Genomic DNA, 26,068 nt, shown 5'->3' on the forward strand with positions numbered 1-26,068 from the left:
GTCAAACCACTCGAGGAAAATGTTACAAATACAGAAAAACCTCTTCGTTCAAACCAGGGGTGCCCAAACTTTTCCCCCCACGAGTGCCACAAACTGGCAATTAAAAAAATAAAAAAATGCGGCCGATATTTCGGAAGTTTTCACCTTCAAAATCATGACAATGTAGAAATTTGTTTAGCAGAGAACTAAAAAAAAAAAAAAATCCATCCGGCCATCTTATTCCGCTTATCCGAGGTCGGGTCGCGGGGGCAGCAGCCTAAGCAGGGAAGCCCAGATTTCATCTCCCTAGCCACTTGGTCCAGCTCCTCCCGGGGGATCCTGACGCGATCCCCAGGCCAGCTTGGGGTGGTTTCCTGCTGGCTCCACTATGGACTGGACTCTCGCAAGAAAGCAAGATCAACTTCTTGGGTACTGATTAATGCGAAGGGCTACCAGTTTGATACACACTTAAAAAAAATTGCCAGAAATAGACAATTTGCTCAATTTACCTTTAATAAATAAACCTATATATATATATATATAGATGTATATATATATATAAAACAATGTGAAATATTTCATATAAATGAATATTTAAGCTCCGTTTTAACTTCACTGAAGACTCCCAGTCAATAGTGTTTCTCACCTTTTTTTTTTACCAAAGTGCTCCAACTTACAATTTATTTTGGCCCCATAGTGGATTATTTTTTTCAATGCGTACTCCATTAAAAATAGAAAGGATCAGAGAGATGTGAGAGTCTTTGTTGGGCCGCAATGTGATGAACACATGAAACACGTTCATGTCCGCCTCACTTCCTGGAGACCATCTTGAAAATGGCGGTGACCTCACGTCGCCGTAATCCTGCCGGTGCCGAGGCGCTCGCGGCTCCGAGTGGAAATCCTGAACAGCTGAAAAAAATCATAGCTCACTTTTCTCTTCATTCAGACTCGCAGAGTTCAACTCTGCCTTTTTTTTCTTTTCCCATTTTGTGGTGAGCTAAAGAGACCACCCTGCTTGTAATCCTCCTCTGACCTTCATAGTAGTCCACGTGTTGGACTTGCAGGGACGCACTAACATGACATAGTTAGCATGTTGGGAAAGAGGAGCGCTAACACGCTATTGTTAGCATGTTGGGAAAGAGGAGCGCTAACACGCTATTGTTAGCGTGTTTGGAAAGAGAAGAGAAGCACCGAAATAGCATAGTTAGAAAGTTCTTAAAGAAGAGTGCTAACACGGCATAATTAGAAAGTTCTTAAAGAGGAGCGCTAACATGCCATAGTTAGCATGTTGAGAAAGAGGAGCGCTAACCTGGCATTGTTAGCATGTTGGGAAAGAGGAGCGCTAACACGCCATAGTTAGCATGTTTGGAAAGAGAAAAGAAGCACCAAAATAGCATAGTTAGAAAGTTGTTAAAGAAGGGTGCTAACACAGCATAGTTAGCATGTTGAGAAAGAGGAGCGCTAACCTGGCATAGTTAGCATGCTAGGAAAGAGAAGCGTGTAACGTTCCAAGCTAGTAGCACAGACCTAATAGCGTATGATCCTAGCCAGTTAGCTAGCTAGCGTTTGTTTACCTTCGAAGCTAGCATGAAGCTCCGGTTAGCATGTCTTTGCCCTCCTCTCAGATAGCATCAGCAGACACAGCCTCCCTCTGGTCGTCCTCCACTCAGTTTGAGCGCGGGACAAGGCGCTGAAGGCCGGCGAGGCGAGGATGTTTTTCTGGACGCTCGTAAATCACGGCTAACGGCTCCGACGTCCTGATCGAGACCAGGAGCGGGGGTCCGGATCCTCGCCTCGCCTGCACAGAGATTAACGAGGCGCTAACCGCCGCTTGAAAGAAACGAAGTGAGCTTAAATTTACCGCAAAAAAAAAAGAAGTTGAAAGGGCTAACGCCGTTTCATCTTGGAGGGGCGGTGGGCAAATATCCATTAGCGGGGGAGGGGGGGCCTTTTTTATTTTTATTTTATTTTTTTGGGCGAGGTAGCTAGCAGCGTGCTAATGAACACGGCGCGCGGGGTGATATTTCATTATACAAATGAATGCTCACATTTTAATGGGAAAGTCACATAATGAATCCAGGCTTCAGTGACAGCAATTAGAGGGCCAGATTGTCCCCTTCTGGACAAGACACTCTTTAGCAGCCAGCAGCTGTGTGCCGCAAAATAATAATCATTAAAGGGGGGGGGGGGGAGAAAAAGGTCCTCTGTGGTGACAATAGTTTCTTCAGGCCTGAGAGCATCGTCTTTAAATGTATTTTTTAGGGGGGGTTCTGTCACGACACTTAACCTTACCTTAACCTTGTAATCAGGCAGCACCTGAGAGCCTCTTAATCGATCAATCAATGTTTATTTCTATAGCCCCGAATCACAAATGTCTCAAAGGACTGTACAAACCATTACGACTACGAAATCCTTGGAAGAACCCACAAAACGGCAAGGAAAACTCACACCCAGTGGGACGCCAGTGACCTCAGATGTGGGCAACCCCCCCCCCCCCCTCTAGGGGACCGAAAGCAATGGATGTCGAGCGGGTCCAACACGATACTGTGAAATTTCGTTGCGAAAGAACAGTGCTAACATGGCATAGTTAACATGTTGGGAAGGAGGAGTGCTAACCTGGCAGGATTTGCATGTTGGGAAAAAGGAACGCTAACATGACATAGTTAGCATGTTGGGAAAGAGGAGCACGAACCTAGCATAGTTAGCATGTTGGGAGAGAGGAGCGCTAACATGGCATAGTTAGCATGTTGGGAAAGAGGAGCGCTAACGTAGCATAGTTAGCATGTTGGGAAAGAAGAGCGCTAACATAGGATAGTTAGCATGTTGGGGAAACAGGAGCGCAAACATAGTTTAGATAGCTTGTCGGTAAAAATAAGTGCTAACATAGAATACTTAGCATGTTGCGAAAGAGCAGTGCTAACATGGAATAGTTAGCATGTTGGAAAGAGGAGTGTTAACATAGCACAGTTAGCATGTTGGGAAAGAGGAGCGCTAACACGCTATTGTTAGCATGTTGGCAAAGAGAAGAGAAGCACCAAAATAGCATAGTTAGAATTTTGTTAAAGAAGAGCGCTAACATGGCATAATTAGCATGTTGGAAAGAGGAGCGCAAACATAGTATAGATAGCATGTCTATACTATGTCCCCCTATGTCCCCCCCCTCCCTTGTGGAGGGGGGGACATAGGGGGACATAGTATAGGAAATAGGGGGACATAGTAAAGGAAAGAAGCGGCAGATCAACTGGTCTAAAAAGGAGGTTTATTTAAAGGCTAGAGTATACAGATGAGTTTTAAGGTGAGACTTAAATGCTTCTACTGAGGTAGCATCTCGAACTGTTACCGGGAGGGCATTCCAGAGTACTGGAGCCCGAACGGAGCCCTCTAGGGGACCGAAAGCAATGGATGTCGAGCGGGTCTAACACGATACTGTGAAAGTTCAATCCATAGTGGCTCCAACACAGCCGCGAGAGTTCGGTTCAAAGCGGATCCAATGACAGCAGCGAGAGTCCCGTCCACAGGAAACCATCCCAAGCGGAGGCGGATCAGCAGCGTAGAGATGTCCCCAACCGATACACAGGCGAGCGGTCATCCTGGGTCCAGACGAGCGGTCCATCCTGGGTCTCGACTCTGGACAGCCAGTACTTCATCCATGGTCATCGGACCGAACCCCCTCCTCAAGGGAGGGGGGGACATAGGAGAAAAAAGAAAAGAAGCGGCAGATTAACTGGTCTAAAAAGGGAGTCTATTTAAAGGCTAGAGTATACAGATGAGTTTTAAGGTGAGACTTAAATGCTTCTACTGAGGTGGCATCTCGAACTGTTACCGGGAGGGCATTCCAGAGTACTGGAGCCCGAACGGAAAACGCTCTATAGCCCGCAGACTTTTTTTGGGCTTTGGGAATCACTAACAAGCCGGAGTCTTTTGAAGGCAGATTTCTTGCCGGGACATATGGTACAATACAATCGGCAAGATAGGATGGAGCTAGACCGTGTAGTATTTTATACGTAAGTAGTAAAACCTTAAAGTGCACAGGAAGCCAGTGCAGGTGAGCCAGTACAGGTATATATGTATGTATATATGTATATAAAGGTATATACAGTACAGGTGTAATGTGATCAAACTTTCTAGTTCTTGTCAAAAGTCTAGCAGCCGCATTTTGTACCAACTGTAATCTTTTAATGCTAGACATGGGGAGACCCGAAAATAATACGTTACAGTAATCGAGGCGAGACGTAACAAACGCATGGATATGATCTCAGCGTCTTTAGTGGACAGAATGGAGCGAATTTTAGCGATATTACGGAGATGAAAGAAGGCCGTTTTAGTAACGCTTTTAATGTGTGACTCAAAGGAGAGAGTTGGGTCGAAGATAATACCCAGATTGTTTACAGAGTCACCTTGTTTTATTATTTGGTTGTCAAATGTTAAAGTTGTATTATTAAATAGAGGTCGGTGTCTAGCAGGACCGATAATCAGCATTTCCGTTTTTTTGGCGTTGAGTTGCAAAAAATTAGCGCACATCCATTGTTTAATTTCATTAAGACACGCCTCCAACTGACTACAATCCGGCGTGTTGGTCAGCTTTAGGGGCATGTAGAGTTGGGTGTCATCAGCATAACAGTGAAAGCTAACACCGTATTTGCGTATGACGTCACTTAACCTTACCTTAACCTTGTAATCAAGCAGGACCTGAGAGCTTCAGCCGTGACATTGACGACAACAAAGCAAACCGCTACCTTAGCTTAGCATTCGCAATCAGGCCTGGCTAAAAAAGTCTCGCCCTTTGTCAGCGGTCTTCATGTTTCCGGAACGTGTCGCTCTTGACAGAACTGAAAACTCTTGTCCATCTTATTCATTATTTTACGTATTTTTTGTCTGGTTTTGTATTTGCTCTGTGTCATTCCGTGAGGTGTATATTATTACTATTATTTTCTTGGTTTGGTTTATACTTTATGAAGTTTTGCACTTGTTGTGTTTTTTGTTTTTGATTGTTTCATTACATTTGGATATATGTGTCGGCTTAAATGATATTCATGAAGTAAGATAATGGACTACAGGGGTGGCCACACTTTTTCTGCAGGCGAGCTACTTGTCAATTGACCAACTCGAGGGGATCTACCTCATTTATATATATCATTTATATTTATTTATTTATGAAAGAGACATTTTTGTAAACAAGTTAAATGTGTTTAATGATAATACAAGCATGTGTAACACATATAGATGTCTTTCTTTCACAAAGACAAGAATATAAGTTGGTGTATTACCTGATTCTGATGACTTGCATTGATTGGAATCAGACAGTAATGATGATAACGCCCACATTTTCAAATGGAGGAGAAAAAAAGTTGTCCTTTCTGTACAATACCACATGAAAGTGGTTGGTTTTTGGCATCTAATTCATCCAGCTTCCATACACTTTACAAGAAAAACATTGGCGGCAAATTCCGTAGCTTGCTTGATTGACATTCACGGCACCCGAGGGTCTTGTGAGATGACGCTGGCTGCTGCCACTTCATTATTAGGAAAAAATGACAGAGAGGAAGGCCAGAAACACTTTTTATTTCAACAGACTTCCGTCAAAACTCTAAAGGCCGACTGCACATTTCCTATCTTCACAATAAAAGCCCTGCTTCATGCTGCCTGCGCTAACTAAATACAGAGTCTCGGAAACACTAGCTGTGTTTTATCCTTTCTGAGGGATCACTTGTGCACGCCAGTTTTCCGAGACTCTGTATTTAGTTAGCGCAGGCAGCATGAAGCAGGGCTTTTATTGTGAAGATAGGAAATGTGCAGTCGGCCTTTAGAGTTTTGACGGAGAGTCTGTTGAAATAAAAAGTGTTTCTGGCCTTCCTCTCGGTCATATTTTCATAATAATGATCTTGCAGCAGCCAGCGTCATCTCACAAGACCCTCCGGTACCGTGAATGTCATTTAAGTGACGTCTTGGTGAAGATTGATGATCACTCATTTTTAGCTCTATTTTTTTTTTAAAGCCTGGCTGGAGATCGACTAACACACCCCCCGCGGTCGACTGGTAGCTCGCCATCGACGTAATGGGCTCGGTTGGTAGAGTGGCCGTGTCAGCAACTTGAGGGTTGCAGGTTCGATTCCCGCTTCCGCCATCCTAGTTACTGCCGTTGTGTCCTTGGGCAAGACACTTTACCCACCTGCTCCCAGTGCCACCCACACTGCTTTAAATGTAACTTAGATATTGGGTTTCACTATGTAAAGCGCTTTGAGTCACTTGAGAAAAAGCGCTATATAAAATATAATTCACTTCACTTCACGGCTGTCAAAGGGGGCAGGAAATGATAAGATTTTCTTCATCCTGCTCCTTCTCAGGAATTGTGTGAATTGAAATTGTATAATTGTGATGTAATTATGTATCGTTCTAAATGCACATCAATGAATGAGACAAATAAAAATGAAAACAAAGAAAAGTTAATGATTATTTGCAAAAAAATTTTTTTTTATGAGTTTGAAAATGGTTTTTATTGGTTTTATATTTATTTATTTTTTGTTTTTATTCAGTCATTGGTAGAGCATAATATATATGTATATATACTTTTTTTTATTTTTTTTATTTATTTATTTTATTTTTTTTACAATTGTTTTAAACATGGCTGTGCAGCACTTTGGAAACGTTATTCTTGTTTAAATGTGCTATATAAATGAAGTGGATTGGATTGGATTGAACAAGGGACGGCGTGGCGCAGTGGAAGAGTGGCCGTGCGCAACCCGAGGGTCCCGGGTTCAAATCCCACCTAGTACCAACCTCGTCGTGTCCGTTGTGTCCTGAGCAAGACACTTCACCCTTGCTCCTGATGGGTTCTGGTTGGCGCCTTGCATGGCAGCTCCCTCCATCAGTGTGTGAATGTGTGTGTGAATGTGGAAGTAGTGTCAAAGCGCTTTGAGTACCTTGAAGGTAGAAAAGCGCTATACAAGTACAACCCATTTATCATTTATTTATTTAACATCAAATATGTTGTCTTTGTAGCATATTCAACTGAATATGGCTTGAAAATGATTTACAAATCATTGTATTCCATTTATATTTACATCTAACACCATTTCCCAACTCATATGGAAACGGGGTTTGTAGACAAAGACGCTGGTTGTCTCCTCATCAAACTTAGCGTCCTATTTTTAACCGGGCGGCGTCAATTTTTTTTTTTTGCGGCGGATATCAATTAAAAGTGGATTAACGGCAACATAATGACCTTTAGCTGTAAATTGTGTGTAATGTAGCAAGGCAGGATACAGTAGCCTCCCCAGATGTCACAGCAGGCCCCCCTGACGTATGACGGAGCAGATGTCTCCTCCGCTCCAAATGGTCCTCCAAGACCCTGCCGTATATTTTAACGGACAGCTTGGAGGACGCTCCTCGTCCGCAAACATAACGAACGCGTCCTATTTGGACGCATTCGTCTTTATTTGGCCCCGGCGCGCATTAACGAGCTCTTAAGAGGAGGGAGAAAAAAAAAAAAAAAAATCCTATCAGTCTAATTTGTGTCTAATTTGCCTGCTCGAATATCATTTTGTCCAGTTAGAGGAATGGAGGATGGTAATTTGCATCAGGGACGTTTCCTTATTCAATCAGCGGCGAGCCGGCTTCACAGCAGGAGCACTTATTGGGTTAAAAGCTCATCTCTTGTGCTTGACTTTAAAGGCCTACTGAAATGAGATGTTCTTATTTAAACGGGGACAGCAGGTCCATTCTATGTGTCATACTTCATCATTTCGCCATATTGCCATATTTTTGCTGAAATGATTTAGTAGAGAACATCGACGATACAATTCGCAACTTTAGGTCGCTAAAAAAAAAGCCTAGCAGACGATGTGCGCGTGACATCACGGGTTGTGGAGCTCCTCATATCTGAAAATTGTTTACAATGTGAGCCTCCAGCAGCAAGAGCTATCCGGACCGAGAAAGCGACAATTCACCCATTAATTTGAGCGAGGATGAAAGTTCGTGGATGAGGAAATTTAGAGTGAAGGACTTTAAAAAAAATGAATAAAGTTAATGTAACAGACAGTTCAGGGTGTCCCTCCAGGCTTGCTGTAGGGCTGTGACGTAAGAGGTCTATACAAAGGTGGGTTGTTGAAGAAGCTGAGGTATATGGAGAGAAGTGTAAAGAATTAGATGGATTAGATTGGATAGTACTTTATTTATTCCGTCAGGAGAGTTCCTTCAGGAAAATTACAATTTTCAGCACAATCCCATTCAAGATCAGACAAACATTACAGGGAGACAGAACAGGATCGCTGACGGGTCTGCCGGCTTCCAGCGCCCCTTACAAAAAAGATGACATACAGGTAAACGGGGGGAGGGGGGGGGGGGGAATAGAAGATTAAAATAAAATATAAAAAAAACGGTCTTAGCCTGGAAGGGAACAATAAAGAAGTGGTGGAGACCGGACCTGCTCTCATGACTCCCTTTTATTATTTTATCGACGGTGTGGCGCAGTGGGAGAGTGGCCCACCTAGTACCAATCTCGTCACCCTTGCTCCTGATGGGTGCTGGTTAGCGCCTTGCATGGCAGCTCCCTCCATCAGTGTTTGAATGTGTGTGTGAATGTGGAAGTAGTGTCAAAGGCTCTTTGAGTACCTTGAAGGTAGAAAAGTGCTATACAAGTACAACCCATTTATCATGTTATCAGTACCCAAATTATGCGAACCCAGGACACTCGGCTACATTAAAAAAAAAAAAAAAAGGCGATTGCATTGGGAGCGATTCGGAGGTTTTTAGACACATTTACTAGGATAATTCTGGGAAATCCATTATCTTTCTATTGTGTTGCTAGCATACTTGCCAACCTTGAGACCTGCGAGGGGGCGTGGTTTACAGCTGTTGTGTGCACTGCACTTTCTAAAGTGGGTGTTATTGTCACATATGCATGATTGATTGATTGAAACTTTTATTAGAAGATTGCACAGTACAGTACATATTCCGTAAAATTGACCACTAAATGGTAACACCCGAATATGTTTTTCAACTTGTTTAAATCATGGTACGAATATATACTATCAGCATAATACAGTCATCAACCCAGTTAATCATCATAGTATGTACATTGAGTTGTTTACAATTCCAGGATTTGGGATGAAGAACTTTGGTTGTACTTCAGTCCTCAACAATTGCATCAACAAAGTAATGGACATTGAAACAGTGTAGGTCTTACTTAGTAGGATATGTACAGCAAGCAGAGAACATAGTAAGCATAAGAACAAGTATATAAATTAGAAATACATTCCATTATTTACATTAGGTTATTTACAATTCGGGGAGATGGGATGTGTATGTAGGAGGATAAAGGATTGAAGTTGCCTGGAGGTGTTGTGGTGCATGTACAGCAGATGGCAGTATTGTCCTGTTTAAGAGTGTCACACGCTGTTTACGGCAGACAAACTGCCTTACAATAGAGTGGTAGCTTTAAACGTGACTGCTGTTGTTGTGTGTTGTTACTGCGCTGAGAGGACGTTAATCAATCAATCAATGTTTACTTATATAGCCCTTAATCATTAGTGTCTCAAAGGGCTGCACAGACCACTACGACATCCTCGGTAAGTTCACATAAGGGCAAGGAAAACTCACACCCAGTGGGACGTCGGTGACAATGATGACCCAGTGAAACCGCCTAACAATAAACCCACATTAGAAACCAAGATCGTTCTACAGTTATAACGTCATTGAGCAAACACGTCGCTCAGGTCTTCATGTAGCTGGATGGGGCGTGGCCTCCAGCTCCGCCTGAATTTCGTGAGATTTTCGGGAGAACATTTGTCCCGGGAGGTTTTCGGGAGAGGCGCTGAATTTTGGGAGTCTCCCGGAAAATCCGGGAGGGTTGGCAAGTATGGTTGCTAGTGATTTAGTGAGTTAAATAGTACCTGATAGTCGGAGGGGCGTGGCCACGGGTGTGTTGACGCCAGTCTCTGAGGGGAAGTCACGAAGCTGCAGCAGGACAGAACCTCCGCTGATCTCCGGCAAGAGGCGACTTTTTACCACAATTTTCTCACCGAAAACTGCCGGTTGACAAGCGGTCGGGAACCATGTTCGCTTGACCGCTCTGATCCATAGTAAAGCTTCACCTCCGGAAATTTTAAACAGTGTAGGTCTTACTTTGTAGGATATGTACAGCAAGCAGAGAACATAGTAAGCATAAGAACAAGTATATAAATTAGAAATACATTCCATTATTTACATTAGGTTTTTTACAATTCGGGGAGATGGGATGTGTATGTAGGAGGATAAAAGGGTTGAAGTTGCGGTGCATGTACAGCAGATGGCAGTATTGTCCTGTTTAAGAGTGTCACACGCTGTTTACGGCAGACAAACTGCCTTACGGTAGAGTGGTAGCCTTAAACGTGACTGCTGTTGTTGTGTGTTGTTACTGCGCTGAGAGGACGTTAATCAATCAATCAATCAATGTTTACCTTTATAGCCCTAAATCACTAGTGTCTCAAAGGGCTGCACAAACCACTACGACAAGGGCAAGGAAAACTCACACCCAGTGGGACGTCGGTGACAATGATGACCCAGTGAAACCGCCTAACAGTAAACCCACATTAGAAACCAAGATCATTCTACAGTTATAACGTCATTGGGCAGACACGTCACTCAGGTCCTCATGTAGCTGGAGGGGGCGTGGCCTCCAGCTCCGCCTGAATTTCATGAGATTTTCGGGAGAACATTTTTCCCGGGAGGTTTTCAGGAGAGGCGCTGAATTTTGGGAGTCTCCCGGAAAATCCGGGAAGGTTGGCAAGTATGGTTGCTAGGGTTTTTAGTGAGTTAAATAGTACCTGATAGTCGGAGGGGTGTGGCCACGGCTGTGTTGACGCCAGTCTCTGAGGGGAAGTCACGAAGCTGCAGCAGGACAGAAGCTCCACTGATCTCCGGCAAGGGGCGACTTTTTACCACAATTTTCTCACCGAAAACTGCTGGTTGACAAGTGGTCGGATGCATGTTCGCTTGACCGCTCTGATCCATAGTAAAGCTTCACCTCCGGAAATTTTAAACAGTGTAGGTCTTACTTTGTAGGATATGTACAGCAAGCAGAGAACATAGTAAGCATAAGAACAAGTATATAAATTAGAAATACATTCCATTATTTACATTAGGTTTTTTACAATTCGGGGAGATGGGATGTGTATGTAGGAGGATAAAAGGGTTGAAGTTGCCAGGAGGAGTTGTGGTGCATGTACAGCAGATGGCAGTATTGTCCTGTTTAAGAGTGTCACACGCTGTTTACGGCAGACAAACTGCCTTAACGTAGAGTGGTAGCCGTAAGCGTGACTGCTGTTGTTGTGTGTTGTTACTGCGCTGAGAGGACGTTAATCAATCAATCAATCAATGTTTACTTATATAGCCCTAAATCACTAGTGTCTCAAAGTGCTGCACAAACCACTACGACATCCTCGGTAGGCCCACATAAGGGCAAGGAAAACTCACACCCAGTGGGACGTCGGTGACAATGATGACCCAGTGAAACCGCCTAACAGTAAACCCACATTAGAAACCAAGATCATTCTACAGTTATAACGTCATTGGGCAGACACGTCACTCAGGTCCTCATGTAGCTGGAGGGGGCGTGGCCTCCAGCTCCGCCTGAATTTCGTGAGATTTTTGGGAGAACATTTGTCCCGGGAGGTTTTCAGGAGAGGCGCTGAATTTTGGGAGTCTCCCGGAAAATCCGGGAAGGTTGGCAAGTATGTTTGCGAGTGTTTTAGCGAGTTCAATAGTACCTGATAGTCGGAGTGGGGTGGCCACGGCTGTGTTGACGCCAGTCTCTGAGGGGAAGTCACGAAGCTGCAGCAGGACAGAAGCTCCACTGATCTCCGGCAAGGGGCGACTTTTTACCACAATTTTCTCACCGAAAACTGCCGGTTGACAAGTGGTCGGATCCATGTTCGCTTGACCGCTCTGATCCATAGTAAAGCTTCACCTCCGGAAATTTTAAACAGTGTAGGTCTTACTTTGTAGGATATGTACAGCCAGCAGAGAACATAGTAAGCATAAGAACAAGTATATAAATTAGAAATACATTCCATTATTTACATTAGGTTATTTACAATTCGGGGACATGGGATGTGTATGTAGGAGGATAAAGGATTGAAGTTGCCTGGAGGTGTTGTGGTGCATTTACAGTAGATGGCAGTATTGTCCTGTTTAAGAGTGTCACACGCTGTTTACGGCAGACAAACTGCCTTAACGTAGAGTGGTAGCTTTAAACGTGACTGCTGTTGTTATGTGTTGTTACTGCGCTGAGAGGACGTTAATCAATCAATCAATGTTTACTTATATAGCCCTTAATCATTAGTGTCTCAAAGGGCTGCACAAACCACTACGACATCCTCGGTAGGCCCACATAAGGGCAAGGAAAACTCACACCCAGTGGGACGTCGGTGACTATGATGACCCAGTGAAACTGCCTAACAATAAACCCACATTAGAAACCAAGATCATTCTACAGTTATAACGTCATTGGGCAGACACACTCTCAGACACGTCACTCAGGTCTTCATGGAGCTGGAGGCCACGCCCCCTCCAGCTCCGCCTGAATTTCATGAGATTTTCGGGAGAACATTTGTCCCGGGAGGTTTTCGGGAGAGGCGCTGAATTTTGGGAGTCTCCCGGAAAATCCGGGAGGGTTGGCAAGTATGGTTGCTAGTGATTTAGTGAGTTAAATAGTACCTGATAGTCGGAGGGGTGTGGCCACGGCTGTGTTGACGCCAGTCTCTGAGGGGAAGTCACGCAGCTGCAGCAGGACAGAAGCTCCGCTGATCTCCGGCAAGAGGCGACTTTTTACCACAATTTTCTCACCGAAAACTGCCGGTTGACAAGCGGTCGGGAACCATGTTCGCTTGACCGCTCTGATCCATAGTAAAGCTTCACCTCCGGAAATTTTAAACAGTGTAGGTCTTACTTTGTAGGATATGTACAGCAAGCAGAGAACATAGTGAGCATAAGAACAAGTATATACATTAGAAATACATTCCATAATTTACATTAGGTTATTTACAATTCGGGGAGATGGGATGTGTATGTAGGAGGATAAAGGATTGAAGTTGCCTGGAGGTGTTGTGGTGCATTTACAGTAGATGGCAGTATTGTCCTGTTTAAGAGTGTCACACGCTGTTTACGGCAGACAAACTGCCTTAACGTAGAGTGGTAGCTTTAAACGTGACTGCTGTTGTTGTGTGTTGTTACTGCGCTGAGAGGACGTTAATCAATCAATGTTTACTTATATAGCCCTAAATCACTAGTGTCTCAAAGGGCTGCACAAACCACAACGACATCCTCGGTAAGTCCACATAAGGGCAAGGAAAACTCACACCCAGTGGGAAGTCGGTGACAATAATGACCCAGTGAAACCGCCTAACAATAAACCCACATTAGAAACCAAGATCGTTCTACAGTTATAACGTCATTGGGCAGACACGTCACTCAGGTCCTCATGTAGCTGGAGGGGGCGTGGCCTCCAGCTCCGCCTGAATTTCATGAGATTTTCGGGAGAACATTTGTCCCGGGAGGTTTTCAGGAGAGGCGCTGAATTTTGGGAGTCTCCCTGAAAATCCGGGAGGGTTGGCAAGTATGGTTGCTAGTGATTTAGTGAGTTAAATAGTACCTGATAGTCGGAGGGGTGTGGCCACGGCTGTGTCGACGCCAGTCTCTGAGGGGAAGTCACGAAGCTGCAGCAGGACAGAAGCTCCGCTGATCTCCGGCAAGAGGCGACTTTTTACCACAATTTTCTCACCGAAAACTGCCGGTTGACAAGCGGTCGGGAACCATGTTCGCTTGACCGCTCTGATCCATAGTAAAGCTTCACCTCCGGAAATTTTAAACAGTGTAGGTCTTACTTAGTAGGATATGTACAGCAAGCAGAGAACATAGTAAGCATAAGAACAAGTATATAAATTAGAAATACATTCCATTATTTACATTAGGTTATTTACAATTCGGGGACATGGGATGTGTATGTAGGAGGATAAAAGGGTTGAAGTTGCCAGGAGGAGTTGTGGTGCATGTACAGCAGATGGCAGTATTGTCCTGTTTAAGAGTGTCACACGCTGTTTACGGCAGACAAACTGCCTTACGGTAGAGTGGTAGCCTTAAGCGTGACTGCTGTTGTTGTGTGTTGTTACTGCGCTGAGAGGACGTTAATCAATCAATCAATCAATCAATGTTTACTTATATAGCCCTAAATCACTAGTGTCTCAAAGGGCTGCACAAACCACTACGACAAGGGCAAGGAAAACTCACACCCAGTGGGACGTCGGTGACAATGATGACCCAGTGAAACCGCCTAACAGTAAACCCACATTAGAAACCAAGATCATTCTACAGTTATAACGTCATTGGGCAGACACGTCACTCAGGTCCTCATGTAGCTGGAGGGGGCGTGGCCTCCAGCTCCGCCTGAATTTCATGAGATTTTCGGGAGAACATTTTTCCCGGGAGGTTTTCAGGAGAGGCGCTGAATTTTGGGAGTCTCCCGGAAAATCCGGGAGGGTTGGCAAGTATGGTTGCAAGTGTTTTAGTGAGTTAAATAGTACCTGATAGTCGGAGGGGTGTGGCCACGGCTGTGTTGACGCCAGTCTCTGAGGGGAAGTCACGAAGCTGCAGCAGGACAGAACCTCCGCTTTTTACCACAATTTTCTCACCGAAACCTGCCGGTTGACAAGTGGTCGGGAACCATGTTCGCTTGACCGCTCTGATCCATAGTAAAGCTTCACCTCCGGGTTTTTTAAACAAGGAATCACCGTGTGTTTGCGTGGCTAAAGGCTAAAAGCTTCCCACCTCCATCTTTCTTCTTTGACGTCTCCATTATTAATTGAACAAATTGCAAAAGATTCAGCAACACAGATGTCCAGAATACTGTGTAATTATGCGATGAAAAGAGACGTAAGTGGTGCTAGGCTAATATGTCCCCTCCAACCAATAACGTCACAAACACGCGTGATCATTCCGCGACGTTTTCAACAGGAAACTCCGCGGGAAATTTAAAAATTGTAATTTAGTAAACTAAAAAGGCCGTATTGGCATGTGTTGCAATGTTAATATTTCATCATTAATACAGTGGGGGGGAAAAGTATGCACCGTATTTTTCGGAGTATAAGTCGCTCCGGAGTATAAGTCGCACCTGCCAAAAATGCATAAAAAAGAAGGAAAAAAACATATATAAGTCACATTTTTGGGGGAAATTTATTTGATAAAACCCAACACCAAGAATAGACATTTGAAAGGCAATTTAAAATAAATAAAGAATAGTGAACAACAGGGTGAATAAGTGTAGGTTATATGAGGCATAAATAACTAACATATAGAACATGCTATACGTTTACCAAAAAATCTGTCACTACTAATCGCTAAATTCCATTAAATCTAATTAGTCTAGTCTCTTACGTGAATGAGCTAAATAATATTTGAAATTTTACGGTAATGTGTTCATAATTCCACACATAAGTCGCTCCTGAGTATAAGTCGCACCCCCGGCCAAACTATGAAAAAAAACTGCGACTTATAGCCCGAAAACTTAAAATGATGACAGATTTCTGTAATATTCATCATAGGTACACTTCAACTGTGAAAGACAGAATGTGAAAAAAAAATCAGGAATTCACATTGTAGGAATTTTAAAGATTTGTAAATTATGGTGGAAAATAAGTATTTGGTCGACTATTCAAAGCTCTCACTGATGGAAGGAGGTTTTGGCTCAAAATCTCAGGATACATGGCCCCATTCATTCTTTCCTTAACACGGATCAATCGTCCTGTCCCCTTAGCAGAAAAACAGCCCCAAAGCATGATGTTTCCACCCCCATGCTTCACAGTAGGTGTGGTGTTCTTGGGATGCAACTCAGTATTTAGTCCGCCACCGATTGTGCAAGTTCTCCCACTTAAAATGATGACAGAGGTCTGTAATGTTCATCATAGGTACACTTCAACTGTGAGAGACAGAATGTGAAAAAAAAATCCAGGAATTCACATTGTAGGAATTTTTGAGAATTTTTTTGTAAATTATGGTTGAAAATAAGTATTTGGTCGACCATTCAAAGCTCTCACTGATGGAAGGAGGTTTTGGCTCAAAATCTCATTCATTCTTTCCTTAACACGGATCAATCGTCCTGTCCCCTTAGCAGAAAAAACAGCCCCAAAGCATGATGTTTCCACCCCCATGCATCACAGTAGGTTTGGTGTTCTTGGGATGCAACTCAGTATTCTTCTTCCTCCAAACAAGTATTTAAAGTATTTAGTCCGCCACCGATTGTGCAAGTTCTCCCACTTAAAATGATGACAGAGGTCTGTAATGTTCATCATAGGTACACTTCAACTGTGAGAGATAGAATGTGAAAAAAAATCCAGGAATTCACATTGTAGGAATTTTTAAAGAATTTATTTGTAAATTATGGTGGAAAATAAGTATTTGGTCAACCATTCAAAGCTCTCACTGATGGAAGGAGTTTTTTTGCTCAAAATCTCACGATACATGGCCCCATTCATTCTTTCCTTTACGCGGATCAATCGTCCTGTCTCCTTAGCACAGGGGTAGGGAACCTATGGCTCTAGAGCCAGATGTGGCTCTTTTGATGACTGCATCTGGCTCTCGGATAAATCTTAGCTGACATTGCTTAACGCGATAATTATGAATAATTTCGCTGGTAATCACAGTGCTGAAAATAACGTGCAACATACAAAACATTCTCATGCATTTAATTCCATCCATCCGTTTTCTGCCGCACCTGTTCAAGAAGTCGCATTAATGGTAAGAAGTATTTTATTTCACGATGGGGGGGGGGGGGGGGGGGGGGTTGCAGCTTACTGCGGGGTCGTACTCCCAGGAAGGCGGACGGACTACTCGGGACATGGCATTTAGGTAAAAACATGACTTAATTTTAACTAAAAAAAGATACAAACAAAAATCGCTGACAGGGGAGGCACAACTTGGGCTAAAAAAACAAAGCTAACGCATAAACAGACTAAGAACATAAATCAAACAAAACTTACTTGGCATGGCATGAAGCACGAAACTATGGCAAGGCATGAAACAAGTCAGCACAGGGCGACTGACTGGCAAAGACGAGCTTAAATACTACATCTGATTAGTGCTCGGGAAGCAGGTGAGCGGGCATTTTGTCCACCAGAGACAGGTGGACAAAATGAGTAACCAAGGAAACCAGACAAAGGAGTGAAAAAAAACAGGAACTTAAAGAGTCCAAAGGACAAACAGCACATGGCCAAACAAAAACATGATCAACAGACATTACATTTGATTTATTATTGGTTAGCTTCAGAATAACAATGTTATTAAAAAAAATAAGAGCCTTATTATACTCAAAAAATGTTGGTCTTACTTAAAAAATGCACACATTTAGTTGTATTCAGTGTTAAAAAATATGATATGGCTCTCACGGAAATACATTTTGAAATATTTGGCTTTCATGGCTCTCTCAGCCAAAAAGGTTCCCGACCCCTGCTTTAGCAGAAAAACAGCCCCAAAGCATGATGTTTCCACCCCCATGCTTCACAGTAGGTATGGTGTTCTTGGGATGCAACTCAGTATTCTTCTTCCTCCAAACACGACCAGTTGAGTTTATACCAAAATGGATACATGGATGATACAGCAGAGGATTGGGAGAATGTCATGTGGTCAGATGAAACCAAAATAGAACTTTTTGGTATAAACTCAACTGGTGGTGTTTGGAGGAAGAAGAAAAATGAGTTGCATCCCAAGAACACCATACCTACTGTGAAGCATGGGGGTGGAAACATCATGCTTTGGGGCTGTTTTTCTGCTAAGGGGACAGGACGATTGATCCGTGTTAAGGAAAGAATGAATGAGATTTTGAGCCAAAACCTTCCATCAGTGAGAGCTTTGAATGGTTGACCAAATACTTTTTTTCTACCATAATTTACAAATAAATTCTTGAAAATTCCTACAATGTGAATTCCTGGATTTTTTTCCACATTCTGTCTCTCACAGTTGAAGTGTACCTATGATGAAGATTACAGACCTCTGTCATCATTTTAAGTGGGAGAACTTGCACAATCGCTGGCGGACTAAATACTTTAAATACTTGTTTGGAGGAAGAAGAATACTGAGTTGCATCTCAAGAACACCACACCTACTGTAAAGCATGGGGGTGGAAACATCATGCTTTGGGCCTGTTTTTCTGCTAAGGGGACAGGACGATTGATCCGTGTTAAGGAAAGAATGAATGGGGCCATGTATCCTGAGATTTTGAGCCAAAACCCTCCTTCCATCAGTGAGAGCTTTGAATGGTTGACTAAATACTTATTTTCCACCATAATTTACAAATAAATTCTTTAAAAATTCCTACAATGTGAATTCCTGGATTTTTTTTTCCACATTCTGTCTCTCACAGTTGAAGTGTACCTATGATGAACATTACAGAACTCTGTCATCATTTTAAGTGGGAGAACTTGCACAATCGGTGGCGGACTAAATACTGAGTTGCATCCCAAGAACACCATACCTACTGTGACGCATGGGGGTGGGAACATCATGCTTTGAGCCTGTTTTTCCGCTAAGCGGACAGCACGATTGATCCGTGTTAAGGAAAGAATGAATGAGATTTTGAGCCCAAACCCTCCTTCCATCAGTGAGAGCTTTGAATGGTTGACCAAATACTTATTTTCCACCATAATTTACAAATAAATTCTTTAAAATTCCTGGATTTTTTCCCCACATTCTGTCTCTCACAGTTGAAGTGTACCTATGCTGAACATTACAGACCTCTGTCATCATTTTAAGTGGGAGAACTTGCACAATCGCTGGCGGACTAAATACTTTTTTTGCCCCACTGTCTACTGCAGGCTGAGCTCCGCAAGGATGAAATCGGCGTCTCGCTATCTCCATTTCTTTTGTGCGCCGTATCAATATTGTATCGAGTCGGTGTTTGTGTCCCTTTTCTATGCGAGAACTCGGCAGTAGGTCTGCAGATTGCACCGTTTTTTTTTCTTTCTTTCTTCTGGAATGGTGCCCTCTAAATAATGATAAATTACTTGAGCAGTATGCCATTTGCTAATTATATCCATGATTTACTACACAGCCCGACTTAAATCATTCAAAGCAGCCTGGCGTAACAATGCCTTTTTTTTTTTTTCCCCTCGCTGCGCCGTCAAACGTTTCCATGTGTACACTCTAAACATTATATGATTGTATATTTAAAAGCATGCACTTTCAATCCTGTTTTTTTTTTTCTTCGTGCACAAATCTCACTTTTGGAAGTTTTTATATGTATGTATTTAGAGAAGAGAGAGGAGGGGGGATCTAGCTTAGCATTTTTTTTTTTTCCTCTGTTCATTGTTTAATGAAGCTAAATCTGGCTGCGACTGCAAGCCTATTATAATTGCTTGCAGGATGTGTATCGCTGCAGTGGAACATCCACTCCTGGCAGAATTACGCCTCTACCATTATCCCCGATAAGCATGAATATGCATGCGCGGCATAAATAAATATACGGAAGTGTTACACAATGCGTATCGTCGCTTTGATCCGAGGACTCGCACTTTTGGGACGCTTCCCTAAAAAGTGACACCGAGGTCTTGTCCGTCCTCCTCCCGCGGTCAACATCTGTTTTTGCTCCGTTTCTTTTGTTGGAGTTACATATTTTGCATGAAAAAAAAACAAAAACAAATTGCACTGTCTACTTTAGTCTATTTCTTTAAAAAACCCACATTTCCACCATTATGTTTTTTTCCCACAATAGAAGTGTGGACAAACGGCCACAAATGACAATGTCTGTTTATCGGAATACAAGCGGTCCTACGGTGTCTTGTGTTACGACGTCCTGTGTTACATTTTGTGTTACGGCATGTATTGTGATGACGTATTGAGTTGCCATGTTTTGTTTTGCAATCTTCCGCGTTAGGAAATGTTGTTACAACATTATGTGTTACAACATTCTGTGTTCCAACGTCCTGTGTTACATTTTGTGTTACGACATGTAGTGTGATGACATTTTGTGTTACGACGTTTGTGTTACATGTTGTGTTGCAAAGTTACATGTCACGATGTTCTGTGATGTGATGTTACATGTGGCAAGGGCCTGTGGTACATTACGTTGTCTTTCAATGTTCTGTTACGTTCTGAGTTATGATATGTTGTGTTACGATATGTTGTGTTACGATATGTTGTGTTACGATATGTTGTGTGACGTCGGTCTACGTTGCCATGTTTTGTTTTGCCATCTTCCGTGTTAGAAAATGTATTACGAAGGTCTGTGTTACGACTACTACCATGAATTGATTAAAAACTTAAACAAGTTAAAAAACTTTTTCTGGTGTTACCATTTAGTGGTCAATTGTACGGAATATGTACTGTACTTAGCGATCTACTAATACAAGTTTCAATCAATCAATCGATCGAAACAACGTTATCTGTTGTGTCGTTCTGTGTTACATTTTGTGTTACGACATGTAGTGTGATGACGTTTTCTGTTGCTATGTTTTGTTTTGCAATCTTCCGTGTTCGGAAATGTTGTTACAACATTATGTGTTACGACATTCTCTGTTACGAATGCCTGTGTTACAACGTCCTGTGTTATGACATTTTGTATTATGACGTTCTGTGTTACGATGTCCTTTGTTACGACGTCCTGTGTTACATTTTGTGTTACGGCATGTAGTGTGATGACGTTTTCTGTTGCTATGTTTTGTTTTGCAATCTTCCGCGTTCGGAAATGTTGTTACAACATTATGTGTTACGACATTCTCTGTTACGAATGCCTGTGTTACAACGTCCTGTGTTATGACATTTTGTATTATGACGTCCTGTGTTACGATGTACTTTGTTACGACGTCCTGTGTTACATTTTGTGTTACGACATGTATTGTGATGACGTTTTGGGTTGCCATGTTTTGTTTTGCAATCTTCTGCGTTACGAAATGTTGTCACAACATTCTGTGTTATAACGTTCTGTGTTATGACATTTTGTGTTAATGACGTACTATGTTAAGACGTTATGTGTTGCAAAGTTCCGTGTCACGATGTTCTGTGGTGTGATATTTCATGTGGCAAGGGCCTGTGGTACATTACGTTGTGTTTTAATGTTGTGTTACGTTCTGTGTTACGATATGTTGTGTTACGATATGTTGTGTGACGTCGTTCTATGTTGCCATGTTTTGTTTTGCCATCTTCCGTGTTAGAAAATGTATTACGAAGGTCTGTGTTACGACTACAACCATGAATTGATTAACGTGGATCCCGACTTAAACAAGTTGTAAAACTTATTGGGGTGTTACCATTTAGCGGTCAATTGTACGGAATATGTACTGTACTTTGCGATCTACTAATACAACGTTATCTGTTGTGTCGTTCTGTATTACATTTTGTGTTACGACATGCAGTGTGATGACGTTGTCTGTTGCTATGTTTTGTTTTGCAATCTTCCATGTTCGGAAATGTTGTTACAACATTATGTGTTACGACATTCTCTGTTACGGCAGCCCGTGTTACAACGTCCTGTGTTATGACATTTTGTGTTATGACGTTCTGTGTTAGGAAATGTACTACAACGTTCTGTGTTACGACGCTATGTGTTGCAACGTCCTGTGTTACGACGTCTTGTGTTACATTTTGTGTTACGACATGTATTGTGATGACGTTTTGTTTTGCAACCTTCTGTGTTCGGAAATGTTGTGACAACATTATGTGTTACGACTTTCTGTGTTATAACGTTCTGTGTTATGACATTTTGTGTTATGACGTTATGTGTTAGGAAATGTATTATGAAGTTCTGTGTTACGACGTTATATGTTGCGACCTCATGTGTTACATTTTGTGTTACGGCATATAGTGGGCTGACGTTTTGTGTTGCCATGTTTTACTTTGCAATATTCTGTATTCGGAAATGTTGTTACAACATTAACAACATTTCAACAGCCGGATGAAGTCATCAAAAGAGCTACATCTGGCTCTAGAGCCATAGGTTCCCTACCCCTGGAGTAACGGCTCGCTCGTCAGGGTCGAGTCGGATCGACCCAAATGCAGACAGCCGGACCACAGTAACAGACATTCAAATATGAAACAGAACGATGCTCCGTGTTTATCTTTACGACTCGCTGTTGTCTACACTCGCCAACCTTTTGTGTGATAGTCCCACACTAAATTATCTCTTTTGTCGCCACAGTTAATGAAATGCGTTTCATTCGCTCGTTTGACCTCCTTTTCCTCCTTCAGGGAGGTGACATGACCCTGGGGTCGGGGCTCCCGCTCCAGTAAATAGGTTTCGATATCCAGTCAGTAATAATCAGGTTAATGATTCGCTCTTCTTCTTGTTTCTGTCTCGGCCCCTCAGGAGAGAAGCCCTACCGCTGCCCTCATTGCGACTACGCCGGCACCCAGTCCGCCAGTCTCAAGTACCACCTGGAGCGCCACCATCGGGAGCGGCAGAATGGCGCCGCCGCGCCCGGACACGCCCCTTCATCCGACCACAAAGACGACCACGGGAAGGCGGCCGGAGGCGGCGTCTTTGCCCGGCCCGATATGCTGCGTAATGTTTTCAAGGGCATGCCCCCCAACTTGGACTTCAGGGTGGGGCCGCTGCTGCCACATCAGTGGGCGGCAGCTGGCGTGATGTCTGCCAGCGAGCGCGGGGATCGACACTTTGACTCCATCTCGGACAACATGAAGGCTGCGGATGGCCCCGCCTCCCAGGTCGCCGCATCGACTGATAGTCCCGCCAGCTTCTCCGATATAAGCCGGGCCTACCAAAGCATGATGGGAAATGGAGTCCACTTCCAAGGCTCTCTGCAGGCATTCATGGACAACTTTGTCCTCAGCTCCATGAAAAAAGACATGAAGGATAACCCGAGTCCGGTCCAGGTCCAAGCCCAGTCCTACCATGACAACGGGGAACCGAGAGCCAAGCGTGCCGCCCTGGCAGACCAAGACAGAGATGACAAACCTGAGGCCAAGCGGAATCCTGAACCCGGCAAACCTGGATCCCAGTTTGAGCCGCTGGATCTGTCAGTTTCAGTCCGACCCGAGTCTGCCTCCGGTTCTCTTCCCGGCTCCTCGGTCACCATCCATGACAACGTGGCATGGCACAGCTGCCTATTCTGCTCCTTCTGTACCGCATCGCTGGAGCTGATGGCCCTTCACCTCCAGGCCAACCATCTGGGTCAGGCCCAGGCTCATCTGCCTGATACTGGCAAAGACGAGGCTTCTCCCACCGTCAAGAGCTTACTCCAGGACAAAGACGTGGATGCAGAGAGAAACCAGGGCGGCTGGAACAACCACATAGACCAGCCCTACAACCCCTTCCAGAGCGACTTCTACAGGCGCTTTGGCGGCTTGTATGATGGATCCCCACGGGCCACCCAGGGTCTCCAAAGCTACATGGCCGTGGCTGAGCAGGGTCTGGACCTGCCCGGCAAGGCCTTCAGAGGATCGTCATTGACGGGCGATGGTGAAAAGAGCTCCTGTGGAGACCCTGACGATGACCAGGCCGGCTCGGACGAAGAGCTTCTTAAATCTGGGGGTCACATCGCCAGAGAAACCCCGTCAGCCACGCCCAAGAGAGGACAACATCACTCTGATGAGGAGCAGGACGAGAGGGGTGTGGCTGCTGAAGAGGACGAGGAGCGAGATGATGACGAGCAAATGGACTTGGACCCAGAGGAAGACGGAAACACGGCCCTAGACCACGTCCAGAACCACCAAAAGCAGCTGCAAGATGTCTTTGTGGCCTCGTCCTCAGCCATGACGCCGCTCTCCCTGCTGCCCCCCAACCTGGAAAACCAGTGGAAGCAAGGCCTGAACCTCCTGCCCCCCGGAGGGGCCCCTGGACTGCTGAAGTCGGACCAGCAGAGCCACCTGGAGCAGCAGATGAACATGCTGTCCGTCCTCAGAGCCTACGGCGGAGACAACCTGCCGGCCTTCAACGGCCTGGGCGGCGGAGGGGGAGGAGGACCACCCTCGGCGAAGAGGCCCGACGCACCCGGTGAGTGTTGAAACAGAGTAAATAAATGCACACGTCTGGAAGCTAAATTGAGTTTTCGCACGGCAAAGAAGCTCAGACACCCACTGAAGGTCCCGAGATTGTCTCTGAAGTGATTCCGGTCTTATTTCAAGCAAGTCGAGAAGTAATCAGCCGGGCGACCAGCAACAGATTAATCTTTATTACACGTTGATATTACCGGGGGCAGCGCCTCCCTCGCACGGCGCCGCCGGCAGGGAATAACCCAGCGTGAGTCCGAGCAGGACCCCGGAGCTCGGCGTTCCCTCTCCTCCGCATGTCTCCTAACTATCTTAGTGTTCATAAAGCCGCCTCCCAGAAGCCCATTACTTTATAGGACTGGTCGATGCATGACCCTGTGAAAAATGAACTGCCAGCTTTCATGATTCCGCTCAGGTTACAGCCGCTCCTTGAGACCCGGCGAGGAAATCGCTTTTCTCTTTGTCTCCTTTTACACTTTTTACTGGCCTGGTGTGCACTTCAGGGATGCCGGTTTAAAGCGTCTCGGAGAGGACGTAAAACAACAACACCAAGCTGGTGTCGAGGAGCTAGAAAACCTTTAAAACAGGGGGTGTCGAACTCAAACACAGAGTGGGCCAACATTTTAAACTGAACAAAGCCGAGGGCCAAGGTTGAACAAATTCACCTTTTAATAGGGACCCGAACAAGTTTTGCATTGAATATTGAACAAGCGAGACGTATATAACTTTATAGTCACATGCAAAATTGAGTTTCAAATAATGATAATAATTTAAAAATAGCAATGGCATATCAGATCAAATTTAAATAGAAACTGAATGCCTCTTTTCTATTTGCAGCCTTCTCAGGTAAATATCAAAATAAACCTTTTCCACAGGCTAATAATACATTTTTATATTGTAGCGTCCAGGTAGAGGTAGTGCTGCAATGGGTTCTGTGTATTTGTTCTGTTGTGTTAAAGTGCGGATGTTCTCCTGAAATTTGCTTGTCATTCTCGTTTAGTGTTGGTTCACAATGCGGCGCATATTTGTAACAGTCTTAAAGTTGTTTATACGGCCACCCTCAGTGTGACCTGTATGGCTGTTGACTAAGCTTGCATTGCATTAGCGTGTGTGTGTGTGTGTAAAAGCCACACATATCATGTGACTAGGTGGTCACGCTGTTTCGACGTAGGAAAAGCGGACGTGACGAAAGGTTTTAGAAGACGCTTGAGGCAGTACGACCCCAATATTGTTGTCCATGTGGGAATCTGGAGAAATTTGGGAGAATGGTTGCCTGACGTACCTGGTGTTGAGTTTCAAATAATACTAATAATTTAAAAATAGAAATTGAATGCCTCTCTTCTATTTGCAGCCTTCTCAGGTAAATATCAAAATAAACCTTTCCCACAGGCTAATAATACATTTTTATATTGTAGCGTCCAGGTAAAGGTAGTGCTGCAAGGGGTTCTGTGTATTTGTTCTGTTGCGTTTGTGTTGTATTAAAGCGCGGATGTTCTCCTGAAATTTGCTTGTCATTCTCGTTTAGTGTTGGTTCACAATGCGGCGCATATTTGTAACAGTCTTAAAGTTGTTTATACGGCCACCCTCAGTGTGACCTGTATGGCTGTTGAGCAAGCTTGCATTGCATTAGCGTGTGTGTGTGTAAAAGCCACATATATCATGTGACTAGGTCGGCACGCTGTTTCTACGTAGGAAAAGCGGACGTGACCTTTAAGGCACGCCCCCAATATTGTTGTCCAGGTGGGAATCGGGAGAAATTTGGGAGAATGGTTGCCTGACGCACCTGGTGTTGAGTTTCAAATAATACTAATAATTTAAAAATAGCAATGGCATATCAGATCAAATTTAAATAGAAATTGAATGCCTCTTTTCTATTTGCAGCCTTCTCAGGTAAATATAAAAATAAACCTTTCCCACAGGCTAATGATACATTTTTATATTGTAGCGTCCAGGTAGAGGTAGTGCTGCAAGGGGTTCTGTGTATTTGTTCTGTTGTGTTAAAGTGCGGATGTTCTCCTGAAATTTGCTTGTCATTCTCGTTTAGTGTTGGTTCACAATGCGGCGCATATTTGTAACAGTCTTAAAGTGGTTTATACGGCCACCCTCAGTGTGACCTGTATGGCTG

At 43.9% G+C, this 26,068-nt stretch overlaps 1 protein-coding gene across 3 annotated transcripts in view; it reads left to right on the forward strand.

Annotated features, from left to right (window-relative positions):
• The window catches only part of znf536 (zinc finger protein 536), a 650,381-nt gene that overhangs the window by 474,963 nt on the left and 149,350 nt on the right, over positions 1 to 26,068 (forward strand). For all 3 annotated transcript variants that reach the window (XM_061893538.1, XM_061893539.1, XM_061893540.1), the window contains one exon: positions 22,301 to 23,947. In XM_061893538.1, coding sequence (XP_061749522.1) covers positions 22,301 to 23,947 — 1,647 coding nt within the window. The remainder of the gene's footprint in view (positions 1 to 22,300; positions 23,948 to 26,068) is intronic.

Source organism: Nerophis ophidion, linkage group LG02, assembly GCF_033978795.1.
Source record: "Nerophis ophidion isolate RoL-2023_Sa linkage group LG02, RoL_Noph_v1.0, whole genome shotgun sequence".
NCBI lineage: Eukaryota > Metazoa > Chordata > Actinopteri > Syngnathiformes > Syngnathidae > Nerophis > Nerophis ophidion.